We start from the raw sequence: 18933 nt of genomic DNA on the forward strand, positions 1-18933 counted from the left end.
AGAAGGGACTTTGTTGTGCGGTGATTTGTGCACTGTGCTGTGAGGAGCAGGGTGAAACGCTTCCCAATTGTAAATAAACATGTTGTGTGTGGCAAATTGGTGTCCTGCCTGCCTGTCTGCAATGCATTTTGTTATTTTTGCTATTATTACTTAAATGTGTCAACTGTTACAATATAGCCCTGGAAACCAATATCTCCTTGTTATGGTTTTCTCACAGTTGCATGTAAATGTTGATAACATGATTCATCAAATGCCACTTCCAATACAGATTACATCTTGCAGAAGTAAGATACATAGTAACAAAATAAATTCATGAGGGAAGTATTGGATTGTTTCATTGAGCAATAATCATAGATCATATTATTTGTAGCTTATACATTTCACAATATAACATAGCACATTTATCTTCTACCAGAACTCACCAGAGGCTGCCCATCTGACCATCGAAAGTCACCCTCAAGTGTCCTGTCATTTAGGCCGATCCACTGATAGTTTTGTGCATTATCTAGGAAGAAAGGGTAATCAATAAAGGTGGAACTCCAATTAGTACTATTTATCAGACACATGTTTAAAAAGAAGAAATGAAAACTGTGACTAATTAAAAATTCTGCAAGAAGGAATAAAAGGTAATCCTCCAAAAATGGGTCTATAAACATTTCAACAGATTACTACAATTTTACATTATTAATTAACATTATACTATGAGGGATAAATGATTTACTTTCCTTTTTCAGTTTTTGAACTCAGGATTTTGGCACATCATAGTACTGAGCTTGGTCGGCATGTATACAGTCTCGTACTTGGAAGAAATTAATGCAGCCACCTGAACTCACATCTGTGTTGTTTACATACGGAAATAATTTGTTGTTTTTCATGAACAAAACAGACTGTACTGGCTATTTTTTAAACAACTCCCTCTTTTATCTTTCTTTATTAACTCAGAAAGTAGATATAGCAATTAAATGTTGGTTTCTAATTGCACAACATTGCTGTTGCTCATTTAAATAGAGATTAGTTTATGCTAACTTATGCTACCAAATCAAATATAGTATTATAGGAGAGAAATGTCATTGAAACTGCCTGCCTTTTAACTTGGACATCCTGACACATAATGCTAGCAAATTTAGATTACAAAAAGAGATCATATATAATGTTTAACTTTAGGTTTTTGTTCACTGATAACTTTTCATAATGCTTAATGGAAGAAGAGTGTTTCTGAATTATACCATTTATCTGTATGCTGACTGTTGTGTCTAAAAGGCTTCCTAGTCATTATATGTATATTAATCTAGCTGATTAAAGGAAGCTTTCTGTTAAATTTATTCAGTCTGCCATGGTGCATTAACAAGCGCATGTGGGAATCCACCAGGTTGGTTTAAATAAAGGACATTCATGTTTAGGTTTCATATATAATGATAGCTAAGATTCCTCTTTATTTATGAAGTATCTTCTGCAACAATTTGGTGCCAAAACCATAAATTTGCTCTGTCATCTCACTGCGATTATCTAAACTGTGTTGTCCTTGAGTTGGGCATTCTCATTACTATTATTCCTTGCTGCCACTGATGGGAATTGTCAAGATGCTGGACGAGCATAGTGGAGATCTGCTTGGATGGGAGAATAAGAAAGGAACTGTTGATAACTGTTATTTAAAAATGTATTTTATTTTTTCTCTGCCTAAAAGAGAGCTTATGCTGTCAGAGGGAATTGCTGGGATGCAACGGACATTGCTGGTGAGTTTGTATAATGCCAGGTGACTCCTGGCAAGCGTGGTGTCTCAACAAGTGAAATGTGGCTGTGCCAAGAGTTGTCCTAGGGAGGCACCATTCCCTGTTTGCACTTTCCTTACCCATAACTGTGAATCATCCCTGGCAGAGGTGACTGTGAAATTGACTGTCATTACTGAAACAAGGGACTCGCTGGCTAGTAGGCACTATTGTTGAGGGGTTTGACAATAAACTGAGATTCCCAGTGTTAGAGGAAATTTTCAGGAGAGTGAGTGTTCTACTTTTTTATTTGGATTTAAGATAAAGGGTCTTGGTATCAAGTGATAAAATACAGTATGGGATTGTATGTGACCATGCTCAGTACGAAGAGAAATAAAGTTATGGATAGATTTAGAACATACTAAGTGGATGTGACCGTGTTGAAGTCTTATTTAGTGAATGGTTTCCAGCAGTGAGGAAGAACACTTCCTACTTGTGAGACAGTGCCCTTGTTGAAAATGGAAACACTGCCAAGGGATAAATTTAGATAGAACAGTAAATGTTTTGTTTTTTTGTTTAAAGACTGCAGTAAAATAGGTTTATATCAGACAGTAAAATTTAAGGTTAGTAAAATTAATACTATAGGTATAAGTAGGAGAATGAGGCTCTTAAAGAGTACAGCAGTGTTCTTTGAGTTATTTATAGGGTTGTCCGTCACTGTTATAGTGAACTCTGTTATGTGGGTAGTCAGAATTGGGCTTGCTGTCTGCTTTTTGGGAAATAATAACATTAATAAAAAAAGATAAAAAGCCGTAAAAATGTGCTTAAAAATTTACATAGATTGGGAAAATGCAGAAACAAAAAGTTTAATACTGTTTGTAAAGTCAGTATATTTGGAAGTTGATTTGAAACAAAGGGGTTAGCAAAATAAGCAGTTAAAGAAAAATACCTACATAAGACTTTAATATACTCAGTAAAGTGTTTAAGATGAGAGCACAATTTGAATGATGGTAAAGCAGGAAGTATGGCGATCTGTAAAATACTATCAAAATCACTGTAATGTGAGTGATTAATTAATTACGAAACACTTAAACAAGGATCTTAATGTGCAACAAAATCACACGTGCAAGAAAGGGTGCAGTGAGAGAGACAGAGAGACTGAGAGAACATTTTAAAAGAATGAAAGGGAAAAAAGCTGCTGAAAGGTGAAAAAACTCTGCTTTAGTTGTTTTGTGGGGCAAAATGTTTGAGGGAAAATGTTGAAAATGATTAAATGGGTTAAAAGAATGATGGGTGTGTCTGGAAATGCAGAATTGTACCTAAGAAACAATATGTAAAAGAGGTTTCCTGGTCTGTAATTACTTTTGATAATGGTACCAATTAAATTGTTAAAGCAATGAAATATATGCTGTACACAAAATTAGAAATATCTGACACAAAGTGCTGAATTAAATTAAGTTAAAATATTATGAGCTTTGAATATGAATAATATTTGGTATAATTAAAATGTCTCTACATTGTTTATAAAGGTGAAAAACATCTTTCCTTCTGACCCTGAACAGGTTTTAAGGAAAAATGTTCTTTAATAATTATGAAACAGAAGGGAGACAAATTCTCTCAAAAATAAAAATGCTACAAGTGATGGTGTGTGTATATGTCAGAATGGGTGCTTTTTGAAAGTACAGATATTCTTGTTTTTTGTGAATTTTATATGTGAAGCAGGCATTGGGACACTGTTTAATTGACTCATTTTTAGATAAAAAGTTTAATAATAAGATATTAACATTGTTATAAAAATATTAATATTGCTATATAGAGATATATACATAAATAAGCTGTCAGGTAAATTGACAAATGGTTTAACATGTTTTAAAAATGAGAAAAGAAAGGTGGTAAGGTGGTACAGTGAATAGCACTGATGCCTTGCACCTAGAAAATTAGACTAAGTTTGAAAATTTTTTGTATAGACTTTCACTGTAACTGTGGGAGTTTATCAGGTACTGGATTGGATCTTCTGTGATGGACTCTGTGTGCTCTTTTTGTGACAAACTAGTGTCTTGTTTAGGTATTGCTCTAGCAATAAGAGTAGTGTGCATGGGGGACAGTTAAAGGGCTCAGATAATTGTGATCTCCCGCTGGAACTACTGATAACTGGATGATAACTTTTCTCTTACTCTCTCTGCAGACCGGAAGATTGATAACCATGACATTGATTGAGATGGATACTGGGTATCCTTCAGGTGCCCCAAAAATGTATAATTTCTTTGCTTCTTTATTGCAGTGGTGTAGTTGGCAGGTTCATCAAACATTGTGGAGATGGAGCAACAGGATGAATTTTTCCAACTGCACTTCATGATGGCAGAAATCCAGGCTCTAAAGGTCCAGGTAGGGGAGCCATGGACATGGCTCGCTGAAACTGAAGTATGTAATAAAAGCAGTACCACCCACCAATAAGAATGATTGTTGTGTCCATCCCAGTTATTACTTCTGTTACACCCCGATGACGATATTGAGAATTTCTTTCTAGTATTTGAATGCACTGCTGCCTATCATCACTGGGACCGTACTGATTAGACACACATACTGGCACTGTTTTTGAAGGGACAGAAACAGCAGGCCTATTATGACCTCGATAAGCAGGATGCCAGTGATTCTGACCAACTGAAAGTAGAGGTGCTGCTACAATAAGGCATTAGCCCAAATCAGCAGGCAAGGGCCTGTTAGGAGTGGCGGTTTGACCCAGTCAGACCACAGGAGAGGCATGGAGTCTCCCCTTGCTGCTACGAGTGTGGGGAGATGGGACACACCATCACCTACTGCCTCCATTTCAGTGAGTCGATGAACTGTAGCTGGGGGCAAGGAGAGAGGTATTTTTTTGTGGCCAACCCTCTGTCCCTTCCTTCTGCCAAGGTGGTTATAATAAATGGGCACCAAAGTCACAGCATTTATTGATATCAATTGTTTCTTGTTGTTATGTGCTTCAGTGGGAATCCGGAGTAACCAGTCTGACCTGTATTCACAGGGAAAGTTGGTGGTGCAGGTCCCCCTCCTGTAGTATCTCCAACAAGGAGATATCCTGAAAACTGAGAGTGGCTGTCTATAGACAGCTGTCCCCATGCCGTGTCAGCAGCTGGCAACAGAGTGCAATCACATGGCAACTCAGTGTGACAAAGGCGACATAGACGTCTCTATAGATCACTCAGGATATGATCGCTGAACTACATTTTCAATTTAGGCAAACTCTGGTCTTTTTCAAAAAAGAACAGTGGAAAGATGATTCTCTTAAGTTTTCCAAGAATGAGGTTGTCCTGATTGACAGCCATTGCACATCCTATCCCATGATACCTGCGCCCCACTTTGTGATTAGTAATAATTTATTATATTGTGTAGTAGAGTATGAGGGCTAGGTGAGTTTGTTATTGTTAGTTCTGCAAGCTTACCAGTGGCAGGTTTGCAAACTAGCTCACTTCCATCTGGGAACCAAAAGGACCCTAGAGTGGATTAAGTTCCAGTTGTATTGGCTGGGCATAAACAGGGAGGTTTTCTGCTTTCGTGCTTCCTGTCAGCTGCGGCAGATTCCGTGGATAGACTGTTCTCCTCTACTGCTGGTTATTAACATCCCATATGAGCAAATAGGTTTTGATATTGTAGGAGTCCTAAAGCCCTTTGCACATGGTCACAAGTATATTTTAATAATTGTTGACTACGCTACACGATACACCGAGGCAATTCCCATAACACTTGTCAATTTTAGAAACATCACACGGGAGTTGGTAGGGGTCTTTGCGTGTGTCAGGATCCGTAGAGAAGTCCTCACAGATCAAGGGACACCTTTCACCTAGGAAATGTTCAGGGAAGTTGCCAATATACTCCACATCAAGCACCTATAAACCTTAAATACCATCCTCAAACTGATGGTTTAGAAGAGTGGATTAATCAAACACTCAAACAAATGCTTCACAAGGTGGTCAGTGTGGACGGGAGGAACTAGGACCAGCTACTTCCCCTCGTTCTTTCTGGTTATCGGGAGGTCCCATTAGCCTCTACCGGCATCTCCCCATTTGGACTACTCTATGGATGACAACCCAGGGGTTTATTGAACATTTTAAAAGAAGGATGGGAGGAAAAGGCCTTATCATTCCCTAACATTTTAGAATATATTATGCGGTTAAACAAGATTTGATAAAATTCTGTCAATTCAAAAAGAGAATATGGAGTGTGCACAGGCAGCCCAAGCTTGCTATTACGGTTGTGGCATGACACTTCAGGAATTCCAGCCTGGAAATTGTGTCACTGTCTTAATTCCCACTACCTATTCTGAATTACTTGCGCATTAACAAGGCCCATACAAAATTAAGGAGAAGAAGGGAATGGTCGACTATTTGGTGAAACAACCAAACCATCGGTCAACTAAATAAGCATATCATGTGAATGTAATCCCACTCCAGCCAGCCTTGTTCTTTCTTCACTCAAAACAACGCCCTTAAATTTGGTCCTAATTTGATGACCAACCAACGACAAGAACTCGAATCAGCGATTTTGTCTGTCCCAAAAGTGGTGAATGAACGACCCAGAAGAACTTCCCTGATTGCACACAACATCATTACAAAACCGGGGGCCTTAGTTCCCAAAAAGAGTCCCCAAAAAGAGCTTAAGTGGAACTTGAGATCAGCAGGAACTTTTAGTCCTTGGTCTAGTACCATGGTCATGGCCCCTGTTCACTGAGACCTTTTCTCTTACTCTCTCCACAGAACATATATGACATCACTACCGGTGTCTACCTGCCTGGACCTTCCTCTTCCAGCCAGGAGCCCATAAGACAAGGAGCTCCACCATCTCATTTTTGTGACATTTGTCTTTTGATTTTCAGCGCGTTTTAAACCCATATTTTCTTTACAATATATGGGGTTTGCCTTTGGGTGCCCCAAAGATTTATAATCTCTAGGTGTCTTTAATACAGTATGTATAATGCAAGAGAACATTTTAAACCAACAAAAGGAGAGAATGTATTTTTCTACAGAACTAACACTCTGAAAAAGTGCCAGGAAAACCTCATCATATCAATGATATGCATGAATTAACCTTAGACTATTTTCTTATAATTAGAATAAAGGTAATGTTTAACTGAGAGAAAGGAGCAGAACTTCAATTCTCAATACACAATAGTGTGATGTACTAGCTATACCAAAGACATTTTAAATACACATAAGCTTTAAATTCTAAGACATTTATTGCATATGCTGCATATTTCTTTTTACATCCTTTCCTTGTGTTATTAGTAATTTGCATAGTTTAAATATGAAATAGAATAGAATGTTCATGTTTGCAAGACTACATAGCTGATGGAAGGTTTAGGCTTCATTCACATTACTACATTTTCATTTTCATTTCGGTTCTGTCCTCGATGGCCTGATTTCCTCTGCCAGACTTTAAAACTGCCATTTTGTCACATATGCAGCAGTTCCATTTTGAACTCAGTTAACAGTAGAATCCCGGTCGATTGATATTTGGGGTTGGGTTTTTAACTCATTAACAGCAATGTAAATTGAATTATTTCTTTTTTCTTTATAAGCAACAACATGAAGTTATGGGAAAGAGTAGTGGAAGCTAGGTTAAGAAGTGAGGTGATGATTAGTGAGCAGCAGTACGGTTTCATGCCAAGAAAGAGCACCACAGATGTAATGTTTGCCCTGAGTATGTTGATGGAGAAGTATAGAGAAGGCCAGAAGGAGTTGCATTGCGTCGTTGTGAACCTGGAGAAAGCATATGACAGGGTACCTCGAGAGAAGTTGTGCTATTGCATGAGGAAGTCGGGAGTGGCAGAGAAGTATGTAAGAGATGTACAGGATATGTATGAGGGAAGTGTTACAGTGGTGAGGTCTGCGGTAGGAGTGACGGATGCATTCAACGTGGAGGTGGGATTACATCAGGGATCGGCTCTGAGCCCTTTCTTATTTGCAATGGTGATGGACAGGTTGACAGACGAGATTAGACAGGAGTCCCCGTGGACTATGGTGTTTGCTGATGACATTGTGATCTGTAGCGATAGTAGGGAGCAGGTTGAGGAGACCCTGGAGAGGAGGAGATATGCTCTAGAGAGGAGAGGAATGAAGGTCAGTAGGAACAAGACAGAATAGATGTGTGTAAATGAGAGGGAGATCAGTGGAATTGTGAGGATGTAGGGTGTAGAGTTGGTGAAGGTGGATGACTTTAAATACTTGGGATCAACAGTATAGAGTAATGGGGATTGTGGAAGAGAGGTGAAATGGGTGGCAGGGTGGAATGCGTGGAGAAAAGTGTCAGGAGTAATATGTGACAGGTATCAGCAAGAGTGAAAGGGAAGGTCTACAGAACGGTAGTGAGACCAGCTATGTTATATGGGTTGGAGACGGTGGCACTGACCAGAAAGCAGGAGACAGAACTGGAGGTAGCAGAGTTAAAGATGTTAAGATTTGCATTGGTTGTGATGAGGATGGATAGGATTAGAAATGAGTACATTAGAGGGTCAGCTCAAGTTGAATGGTTGGGAGCCAAAGTCAGAGAGGTGAGATTGCATTGGTTTGGACATGTGCAGAGGAGAGATGCTGGGTATATTGGGAGAAGGATGCTAAGGATAGAGCTGCCAGGGAAGAGGAAAAGAGGAAGGTCTAAGCGAAGGTTTACGGATGTGGTGAGAGAGGACATGCAGGTGATGGGTGTAACAGAGCAAGATGCAGGGGACAGAAAGATATGGAAAAAGATGATCCGCTGTGGCAACCCCTAATGGAAGCAGCCGAAAAAGGAAGAAGAAGCCTGTGACTTGCAGTAGTGGGGGAAGGGAAGCCAAAAAGACTTTGTAATTTGTAGAAGATCTCATTTGAAAGAGTTAAAGAATTGTAAGGTCATAAATGGGAAAAGTATAACAGTGCAGCATAAAGTGGTGGTAATAGGCTAGGAGATCAGAATCAGAAAGAGACTAAAGCCAGTGCAAGAATCACCAAAGTGTTTATTTGATATTTGGACTTCAGTCTTCTTATACATTTCACGTCAAAATTTTGTCATTAGTACTATAACATGAAAAAAGTTTCTTTGTGCCTGCCTAGCATAGATCAAGCGAAAGAGAGAGAGAGATCAAGCGCACAGGAAGTGGGAAAAATCCAAAAATAATTATAAAAAAACTGATGTAATACTAAACAGGAGAATGGATGCTGCACGTCAACTCCCAGTGGTTAATGTCCAGCCACATTTGCCAAATTTCTTTGATTTTAAAATCCCTAGAACATGTGGTGGTGAACTCGAAAACAGATTCTTGAGTGGACAAAGTAAAAGCCCTCATCTGAAGCCCAGCTTAGTTCAGTTCGCTTGCCATTGTATGATATGTAGGTAGTGCTCATTGCAAGTTGGAATTTGCAGCTTGACCTTCTTTTTATTTTAGTTTCTATCATTTCTCATTTTGTAAATTTTTGGGGGGTTATTTCAGTTCTTACTGGTTCTAATTTTAGCTCCCCATTTTCTCTGCAGTAAGTTGTTCCCATACACTAGGCTTGTTTCAATGTTTGTGTTGCTTTTACCCTCCAAGACTTTGTAAGAATATTGGAATACAGATCAAAGTGTTACACTTCACTCAGATTGAAGCTATCATTTATACAGGTTGTATTAGTCAACGTATTACCTGCTTGAATTTGAAAGAATACAGTTTACTGTAAAATTGTTTTCAATGACCATTAAGAAAAGCCAAGGTCAGTCACTAACAAAAGCTGTAACTGATCAACAGAAGGAATGTTTTACTCGTGAATAATTGTATGTACCATTTTCAAAAGAAAGGAGTTTGTATACAGAAAAGCAGTTAGCTGGTTACATAGTTCTTCTGATGCATCTGATTAACTAGTGACACTTTAACTGAGGACCATTGTCTTAGAAATTTTTTCAGGAGAAGCCAGGTAACACAGCTAATTAAATAAGTTACATACACATAAAATAGACTGCTTTAGATACATAGCTAAACAGCATATTTTTACACTGATTAACATAATAGTATCCTAAATTAGTAGTGTGTACTCACGGTTAACAAATTCCTGCTCCTCTGGGGTGATGATGCTGGCCAAGTGGGAAGTGAAATCTCTGCATTTTCGCTCTGCATCCACCCAGGGTCTCCCTTTTCTGAGAAGTGACGGTAGCAGTTTCCTTGGAACTTTACCCAGGCCTTCCTCACAAGTCTGCAAATCTAGATAAATAATTTTTAGGAAGTAAAGTAAGAGAAAACAATTGGCAATTTTTTTAGGAATGGATGGCGTGTGTAAAGATCTTTGTAGTACTAAAATTTCTTTATAGTTGAGGAAAAATTATCTTGTTTTTTAAATGATGCTTTATACAGAAGCATGGAAACAGTTTGATCTCTCAGCTTGTCTAACCTTCCCACATCTATGACATCAAGACATTACTAAGGCTAGCTTCAAAAAATTGATCAACTAATGTAAGTAACTGTATTGGTTATGTTTAACCAGGAATCAAACAATGACAGTGTCTGTGTAGCTAATCATAGCATTCGTTGTGTTCTGCAGAGGGATAAACCAGTTGAATTAGCAGAAGGCAGAAGAAGAGCAGTAGATACCTGAATACGTAGGAAAGCTCAAGGAGCTTATTGACCCCCTCATCCAAAGAATACCCTTTTTTTGCTCCTCACTTTTAATACCAGTCCAGACTATATGTTTATCGCTCTGTCACTAGCTCCAATTGTTTGGATTCCAAGAGTAATGGGAAAGCCTCAGTTTTAGATGGTTTGCCAACTGTACACCTGTTGGTTTCTTGTTGTCAATTATCTGACCCAACCTTTTAAAATGTAAAACTCAGCAATTTCCATGATTTACAAATTGCCAAATTGTAAATTTCAAATTTTCTAATTGCCTCCATTAATAAATCAAGCCATGATCACATTGCTTCCCAAACAGGGGAAAAATCACTGTGACTGCTCTGCTCATTCTCTTATAAATTCTGATATGAAATTGCTAGCAAAAGTACTTGCTCAACATCTCCAAGCTGTCATCCAGAAATTGATATGCCTAGGCCAGACAGGCTTTACCAAGTTTCATCAAGGTCCTGACAATATATGTTATATATTATTGATTCTGCTCCAACTCTACCCTGCCTTACTGCTGTTCTGAGATAGATAGATAGATAGATAGATAGATAGATAGATAGATAGATAGATAGATAGATAGATAGATAGATAGATAGATAGATAGATAGATAGATAGATAGATAGATAGATAGATAGATAGATAGATAGATAGATAGATAGATACTTTATTAATCCCAAGGGGAAATTTTGTACTTGGCAGCAAAGTTATTGAATAGATTGATTTTGGAGGATGCTATTTTAATTCAGTTAAACATTTTATTCCCCATTCTGCAGTTTTATTAACTAATTAAAATATTTCCCATCCTTTCCTTATGTATAAATTTGCCAGGCAATGTTGCCCTCTATCCCCCTATTCTGTAATTTTTCTCTGGAGCCTGTAGCCTTTGCCTTTCACAGCTCTGAATTTTTATATCTATAACTATGTATAATACACATTGCAAAATTTCTTTACATACTGATGATATTTTACTTGTTTGGGGAGTTCTCTGTTTGATTTTACACTTGTTCTTGACTTTTTCCACTGAGATCTTAGATAGAACTTTATTTGTCTCTGGGGGTAGTGAGAAGTTAAGCAAAATGACACCTTTTATTGGCTAGAAAGATTACAATATACAAGCTTTCGAGGCAAATCATACCCCTTCTTTAGGCAAGATGTAATCTGGCAATCTTAGCTGGATATAAGATAAATTGGTATAAATCTATTCTCCGTCCTCTTAATGGTCTCTGTTAGCAAGTTTCTTGCCCCTTGTCTATCCCAACTGCAGCTTTGATCAAATACCTAGGTATCGAAATCTCTATTGTGCTTCATTATACCATAGTTTACAACTGTCACCATGTGTTAAATGGGGTTAGGGATTCCCTAAATTATTGGTCTACTCTTTTTTTATCCTTTCGTTCTTGTTTAGCAATTATTAAACTTAATATTGTACCTCATTTTAATTTTTTTAGTATAATGCTTACTCTTTCTCCCCAAATGAAATTTTAGACCTCAAACATTCTACTTTGATTTGGAATAGATCTGAACCAGGGGTGTCTCAGCCAAACCTGCACCTGTATCACTGTGCTTTTACTCTTCACGAACAATGTAACTGGTTTATTACACCTGCTTGCACTCTGTCATGACATTTAACTCCCCATCCATACTCCCTATTTCCACAGTGAAAACTAAGCCTCAATTTTATTTTTAAGTTTGGTCCTTTGATTTCATATGCTTTAAAAATATGATGTAGTCATGAGAGATATTTAGGCTCCTGTCCAACTTTCATAATGGAGCCCTTAATAGTGGAGGTGACCACTTATTTATTCCTTTGACATTTCTTCCTCCTGCTAAGAGCTAAAGTATCTTCCTCTCCACTTCTTTTTTCTTTTATCTTGAACTAAGACCAGTCCTGAAATCATATGGTGTCACATTGTCCTCCCAGCCTCTCCTGCATCCACTATATTTATGAGGCATTTCATCTCTGTGTTTGGAGAAAAAAACAGTTTCCAAAATGTATGCAATGATAACTGGGGTTTCCTATCGCTACTCTATTTGGTGTACTCTATTTGGTCTCATGAACTCCCTTCTACTCACTCTCTATCCTGGAATTCTATACTTTTTAGATTATAAGAACTTTACAAAAAATTAAACAAGAACAGGCCATTCAGCCCAACAAAGCTCATCAGTCCTATCAACTTATTTTGACCAAAATAAACATCTAGTCTAGTTTTGAAGTCCCTATAGTATTACTGTCTGACACACTACTTGGCAACTTATTCCACTAGTCTATAGTTCTCTGTGTGAAGAAAAACTTCCTGATGTTTATGAAAATTTACCCTTAACAAGTTTCTAACTGTGTTCTTGTTCTACTCATTTTAAAGTAACAGTCTCGATCCACTGGACGGTTCCTTCATGATTGTAAACACCTCAATCATGGCAACTCTAAATGTCCTTTTGCTTAAACTGAAAAGACTCAGCTGTTTTAATATTTTCTCCTGGATTCACCCTACTTGCTCCTCTCTGTACTTTGTCTAGTGCTTCAATGTCTTTTATGTAGCCTGGAGAACAAAACTGCACACAGTACTCCAGAAGGGGCTTCACCAGTGTGTTATAATACTTGAACATAACCTCCTTTGACTTGTACTTTATACATCGCACCATATAACCAAACATTCTGTTAGCCTTCTGAATGGTTTCTGAACACTGTCAGGAAGTTGATAGTGATGAGTCCACTATTACTCCTATCTCCTTCTCATAAGGTGTACTTTCAATTTTCAGCTCTCCTATTATATATTCAAATCTAACATTTAACTTCCTACTTGTAATACTTTATATTAACATATAAAATTTCATCTGCCACGAATCTGCCCAAGCCAGTATGCCGTCCAAGACCCTCAGTAATGCTTCAACAGATTCTAGATTATCTACCTAGCTTGGTATCATTGGAAAACTTAACCAACTTGTTATTTATATTCCTATTCAAATCATTTATATATATTAAAAATAGAAGCGGCCCTTACACTGACCTCTAAGGGATAACACTCTTAACTTCACCCAATTTAAATAAAGGTCCTTTTCATGCATGATCCAGTGAGCAATGACTTCGTAAAAATATGCATTAATATATATTTGTAATAAGTATTTATAGTTGTACTCACTAACTTCCTTAAGCACTCAAGGATAAATATTATCTGGTCCTGGTGATATGTATGATTTCAGCCTATTTAATCTGAGCAGTACTTCTTTCTCTACAATTTTCAAATCATTCAATACCCCCTTAGTAGTCTCTATTATCGCTGAGATGTTATGCACTTCCTCACATGTGAAGACCTCAGAAAAATGCAAGTTTAAAGCACCTCCTGTTTCAATGTCTGCATATTTTAATTCCTCTTTACTTTTCCTGATACACCACACCTACAGTTCACCTCCTCCTTGACTTTTCTTTTACTACTAAAATACTGTAATACTAGGGTGTTGTACCGTGTTAGCCATTATGAATATAGAGAAAAGTCAAGCAAAATGACACCTTTTATTGGCTAACTAAAAAGATTATAATATGCAAGCTTTCGAGGCAACTCAGGCCCCTTCTTCTTGCCTGAAGAAGGGGCCTGAGTTGCCTCAAAAGCTTGCATATTGTAATCTTTTTAGTTTGCCAGTAAAAGGTGTCATTTTGCTTGACTTTTCACTACTAAAATACTGAAAGAATCTCTTTGGGTCATCTTTCACCCTTTCCCACAATATTCATCTCTAACTGCTTTTTAGCTTCTTTAATATTCTTCTTCATGGTTGCCCTCATACTCTCATACGCTTTACAAATTGCATTGGTGTCATTAGTCTCATGTGTCTTTAAAGCTGTTGTTTTTTCTTTTTTAATCTCTTTATTTACCTACTGCAGAGTTTTTAAAAATTTACTACTAATTCCACATTTCAGGATGTACCTGTTTTGTAAGATTATATATAATTCTATGTAAGATATAGCCCTCTCTAACTGCCTTTTAGCTTCACTAATGTCCTATATGATTGCCCTCATGCTCTGATACGCTATATGATTCACATTAGAGTTATAAGTCTTACACTCCTTATAGAGTTGTTTTTTTTTCCTTTGCAGCTTCTTTTTCAACTCTTTATTAACCCACTGCGAAGATTTTTTTTTAATTTCCTGCTAATTCAAATTTTGGTATGTAACTGTCCTGCATTTTTTAAACATGTTCCACTCCTCCTCGACTGTCTCCACACTTAAAAGCTTATCCCGGTCTATCCTCCCTAGATCGGGAAGCATGTGTTCAATATTTGACATACTAAAGCTAAACTTAACAGTTTTAGTCTTTGCATCCATGCTCTGCCAAAACACTGAAAATTGTATTATATTATGGTCACTTAACCCTAGTGGTTCAATAACTTCCACACCCTGAATTCTATCCTAATTTCAAAGTACTAAATATAGAAAGACTTCTACCCATATTGGTGCTTTAACATACAGTGATTACGTCTATAAACACTTGCTCTTGTACTCCACTATTTCCAAGGTAATTTAATTTAATATTCAGGTACTTAAAATCTCCCATGACTGTGATATCCCCTTGTAAATGTGGCTTTCTAATATTATTAAAAAGATGAGTGTTGAAATGGGGAGTCTATAGCACACTCCTAAAATAAGGCCTATTGCTTTCCAAATGAATCCAGACATCCTCACTAAGATGAAGCTAATCTTCCAAGTGAAGAAAACATGCATTTACATTCTGTTTTACATAGACAGCAATCTTTCCCCTTCTTTTCTTTTCTGTCTATCCTTCCTAAATAATGTGTATCCATCTATGTTATATTCATCCCATCTTTGTTTTTTAACCTGGTTTCTGTTTTTGCCATGATATCACAATTATGATTAGCTACATATAACTCTAACTCATTTGCTTTATTCCTAATGATTCTAGAATTAAGGCAAGCTTTCTTTTAATGTGTTACTTATTTTACTTTTACACTTAAACTCTGGGTTAGAATTTACGTTACTATATTTGTTTTCACACTATTGTTCATATACAGTTCTGAATCTGGCCCTTACTAAACTCCCTGTCCTTCCATTCCCTAGTTTAAGCAATCCTCAACCAACTTACTCATACGTCTGCCCAACACATCGGTGCCCCTCTGGTTCAAAAGTAACATGTTGCAGCAGAACAGGTCCAATTTATTTCAAAAGAAGTTCCAATGCCCCATAAAACTATACCCTTCTATCCTACACCAAGATTTAAATCACATGGACTTACCTGGACTGGCACATTGCACAGGCAGAACTTTAAAGAAGACTACTTTGTTAGTTCTATTCCTCAGCCTGGCATCTAAAGCTTGAAATCTGGATTTCAGAACTGACAGCTTGCCCTTATATGTCATTTGTTCCAACATGGTCAATGGCAACTAGATCCACTCCTGCTTTGAGTAAGGGCATTTCCACCCTTGCAGGGAGGTCTTCCATCTGTGCACCTGGAAGGCAACACATTGTGCGAGACTCTGTGTCTCTAGAGCAAACCTTCACTTCAATTCTCCTAATGATTGAGTCCCCTACTGTAACAACCACTTTCTTTCTGGGAACTGGTTTTACCTGCTTACCACCTCAGAATTTTCTGACACACCACCCAGCGCTGTAAGGACCTGAAAAAGGCTTGACACTTGTAATTCTGGGGTTTATTCCCCAGGACAGGGTGCATCCTTTGCTTTGTAACTTGCAACAGTGATCCACCTATCTTTACCTGTATGGTCTGGAGTCTTCTCCCCCTCCACCTTAGCAGTGTGTACTCTCTCTCTAAAGGACACCTGGGCCAAGTCCGCTAATTCTCTACTACAATGCAAGCCAACCACTTCCTCCTTCAGTTCAGTGAACCTGAGCTTTGAGGTGTGGGATCACCGGCCATCTACTGCAGATCTTCTGCCATCTACTACCTTCAAGGTAAAGTAACCCATCCAAGCCATCCTTTAAATCGTCTAACATCCAAGGGGATTTACATTGCACTGGTGTCATTTTTAAAATTTGGCTTTGGATTACTAAACTGCTTAACTTTTTTTATTACATAAAGATTTAACTTAAAATTTTAAAATTAATAAATTAATAGATTTAAGAACAACTGCACTTATTTAACACCTTCTGGCCACTTAAGCTCCTGTAATATTCTTCTCCTCAACTGCCTTCTGTGTGTCTTTTTTTGAAGTTATTAACTTTACTTTTTCCCTGTCTGTTTTTCTAACTTTATACCGCTCTTATAACTTCCGTACTTTGAAGCTCTCTATTTACAGCGTTTGTATTCCTTTCTATTAAATAGCCCTCATGCTGTCACTCTCTTAACTGCACTAACTTTTCTAACTGCTAAGAACTGGTCTGTCAAGTAAAACTTTTTATACACTACTTATTTCTTAAGAAAACTCACTTACTGAATATCTGCTGCTAGTAATTTCCTTATTCACTTGTTTGTTTCTAGTGCCAGTTGTACTTAATCAGCGCTCCCTCACTAGATGCCTGTTTACAAACCGTGGAGACCCTCTGTTAATCGATTAGAAGTTTTTCACAAACCTGAACTCAAAATAAATGTTTTCTTCCTTATGAATGAATGTTAATGCCCTCAATTTCTAGTAGTGCTAACACGCTACTGTTTGAGTGATATATTGTGCTGTAGCCAATTCTTCTTTATATGCCTTAACTTCTATCCCAGTAAGGAATTGCTATTACTTTAAATTATTCAAGATTACAATGCCAGTTATATACTTAGGGAATGTTAGTTTCTGCAGCTTCTTTCTCCAACTACTTCCTACTCCACTGCACTGCACTGTGCCATGACTAGCACACGCTAGTTTTGAATACAAGTAATTCTTCCAAAATCTCAGTGACCTTTGCTTCTATGCAGGTGGAAAAAAAAAAAAACAGAAAACCCTTCTAAATGAAACTAATCTTTAAAAATTCCTGTATGGTTCCTTACTTTTTAGAAACAAAATTTGTTTTTAACTAACTCTCACAGAGCAGTAGCACAACACACACTTCTTCTGGTAAGGACAGTGTCAGGCATATTAGTACATCTGTCTCATTATGTTTCCTCTCAATTTCCATGGAGAGAAGATATGGATATTTAACAAAATCTCCTTGGCCTCTAAGAATTGTAATCCCCAGAAATTTATACCTTACACCTCAGAATCTCAATGGACAGTAGATATGCCATCCATCCATCCATCCTCTTCCGCTTATCCGAGGTCGGGTTGCGAGGGCAGCAGCTTGAGCAGAGATGCCCAGACTTCCCTCTCCCCGGCCACTTCTTCTAGCTCTTCCGGGTGAATCCCGAGGCATTCCCAGGCCAGCCGGGAGACATAGCCCTCCAGCGTGTCCTGGGTCTTCCCCGGGGCCTCCTCCCGGTTGGACGTGCCCGGAACACCTCACCAGGGAGACGTCCAGGAGGCATCCTGATCAGATGCCCGAGCCACCTCATCTGACTCCTCTCGATAGACAGGAGTAGCGGTCCTACTCTGAGCCCCTCCCGGATGACTGAGCTTCTCACCCTATCTTTAAGGGAGAGCCCAGACACCCTGCGGAGGAAACTCATTTCAGCCGCTTGTATTCGCAATCTCGTTCTTTCAGTCACTACCCATAGCTCATGACCATAGGTGAGGGTAGGAACATAGATCAACTGGTAAATTGAGAGTTTTGCCTTACGGCTCAGCTCCTTTTTCACCACGACAGACCGATGCAGAGCCCGCATCACTGCGGACGCCGCACCGATCCACCTGTCGATCTCACGCTCCATCCTTCCTTCACTCGTGAACAAGACCCCGAGATACTTGAACTCCTCCACTTGAGGCAGGATCTCGCTCCCAACCCTGAGAGGGCAATCCACCCTTTTCCGGCTGAGGACCATGGTCTCGGATTTGGAGGTGCTGATTCCCATCCCAGCCGCTTCACACTCAGCTGCGAACCGATCCAGAGAGAGCTGAAGATCACAGCCTGATAAAGCAAACAGGACAACATCATCTGCATAAAGCAGTGACCCAATCCTGAGTCCACCAAACCGGACCCCCTCAACACCCTGGCTGCACCTAGAAATTCTGTCCATAAAAGTTATGAACAGAATCGGTGACAAAGGGCAGCCCTGGCGGAGTCCAACTCTCACTGGAAACCGGTTCGACTTACTGCCGGCAATGCGGACCAAGCTCTGACACCGGTTGTACAAGGACCGAATAGCCCTTATCAGGGGGTCCGGTACCCCATACTCCCGGAGCACCCCCCACAGGATTCCCCGAGGGACACGGTCGAACGCCTTTTCCAAGTCCACAAAACACATGTAGACTGGTTGGGCGAACTCCCATGCACCCTCCAGGACTCTGCTAAGGGTGTAGAGCTGGTCCACTGTTCTGTGACCAGGACGAAAACCACACTGTTCATCCTGAATCCAAGATTCGACTATCCGACGGACCCTCCTCTCCAGAACCCCCGAATAGACTTTTCCAGGGAGGCTGAGGAGTGTGATCCCTCTGTAGTTGGAACACACCCTCTGGTCCCCCTTCTTAAAGAGGGGGACCACCACCCAGGTCTGCCAATCCAGAGGCACTGTCCCTGATGTCCATGCGATGTTGTAGAGACGTGTCAACCAAGACAGCCCTAC

At 38.9% G+C, this 18933-nt stretch overlaps 2 protein-coding genes across 2 annotated transcripts in view; one reads left to right on the forward strand and one right to left on the reverse strand.

Moving 5' to 3' along the window:
* LOC114667240 (EGF-like repeat and discoidin I-like domain-containing protein 3) overlaps positions 1-18933 on the forward strand; it is a 742682-nt gene that overhangs the window by 251358 nt on the left and 472391 nt on the right. The gene's annotated exons all lie outside the window — the stretch shown is intronic.
* LOC114667233 (aggrecan core protein-like) overlaps positions 1-18933 on the reverse strand; it is a 208133-nt gene that overhangs the window by 14907 nt on the left and 174293 nt on the right. The window contains 4 exon segments of the mRNA XM_028822446.2: positions 423-505; positions 9748-9838; positions 9841-9885; positions 9887-9909. Coding sequence (XP_028678279.2) covers positions 423-505; positions 9748-9838; positions 9841-9885; positions 9887-9909 — 242 coding nt within the window.

Source organism: Erpetoichthys calabaricus, chromosome 17 (assembly GCF_900747795.2).
Source record: "Erpetoichthys calabaricus chromosome 17, fErpCal1.3, whole genome shotgun sequence".
Taxonomy (NCBI): Eukaryota; Metazoa; Chordata; class Cladistia; order Polypteriformes; family Polypteridae; genus Erpetoichthys; species Erpetoichthys calabaricus.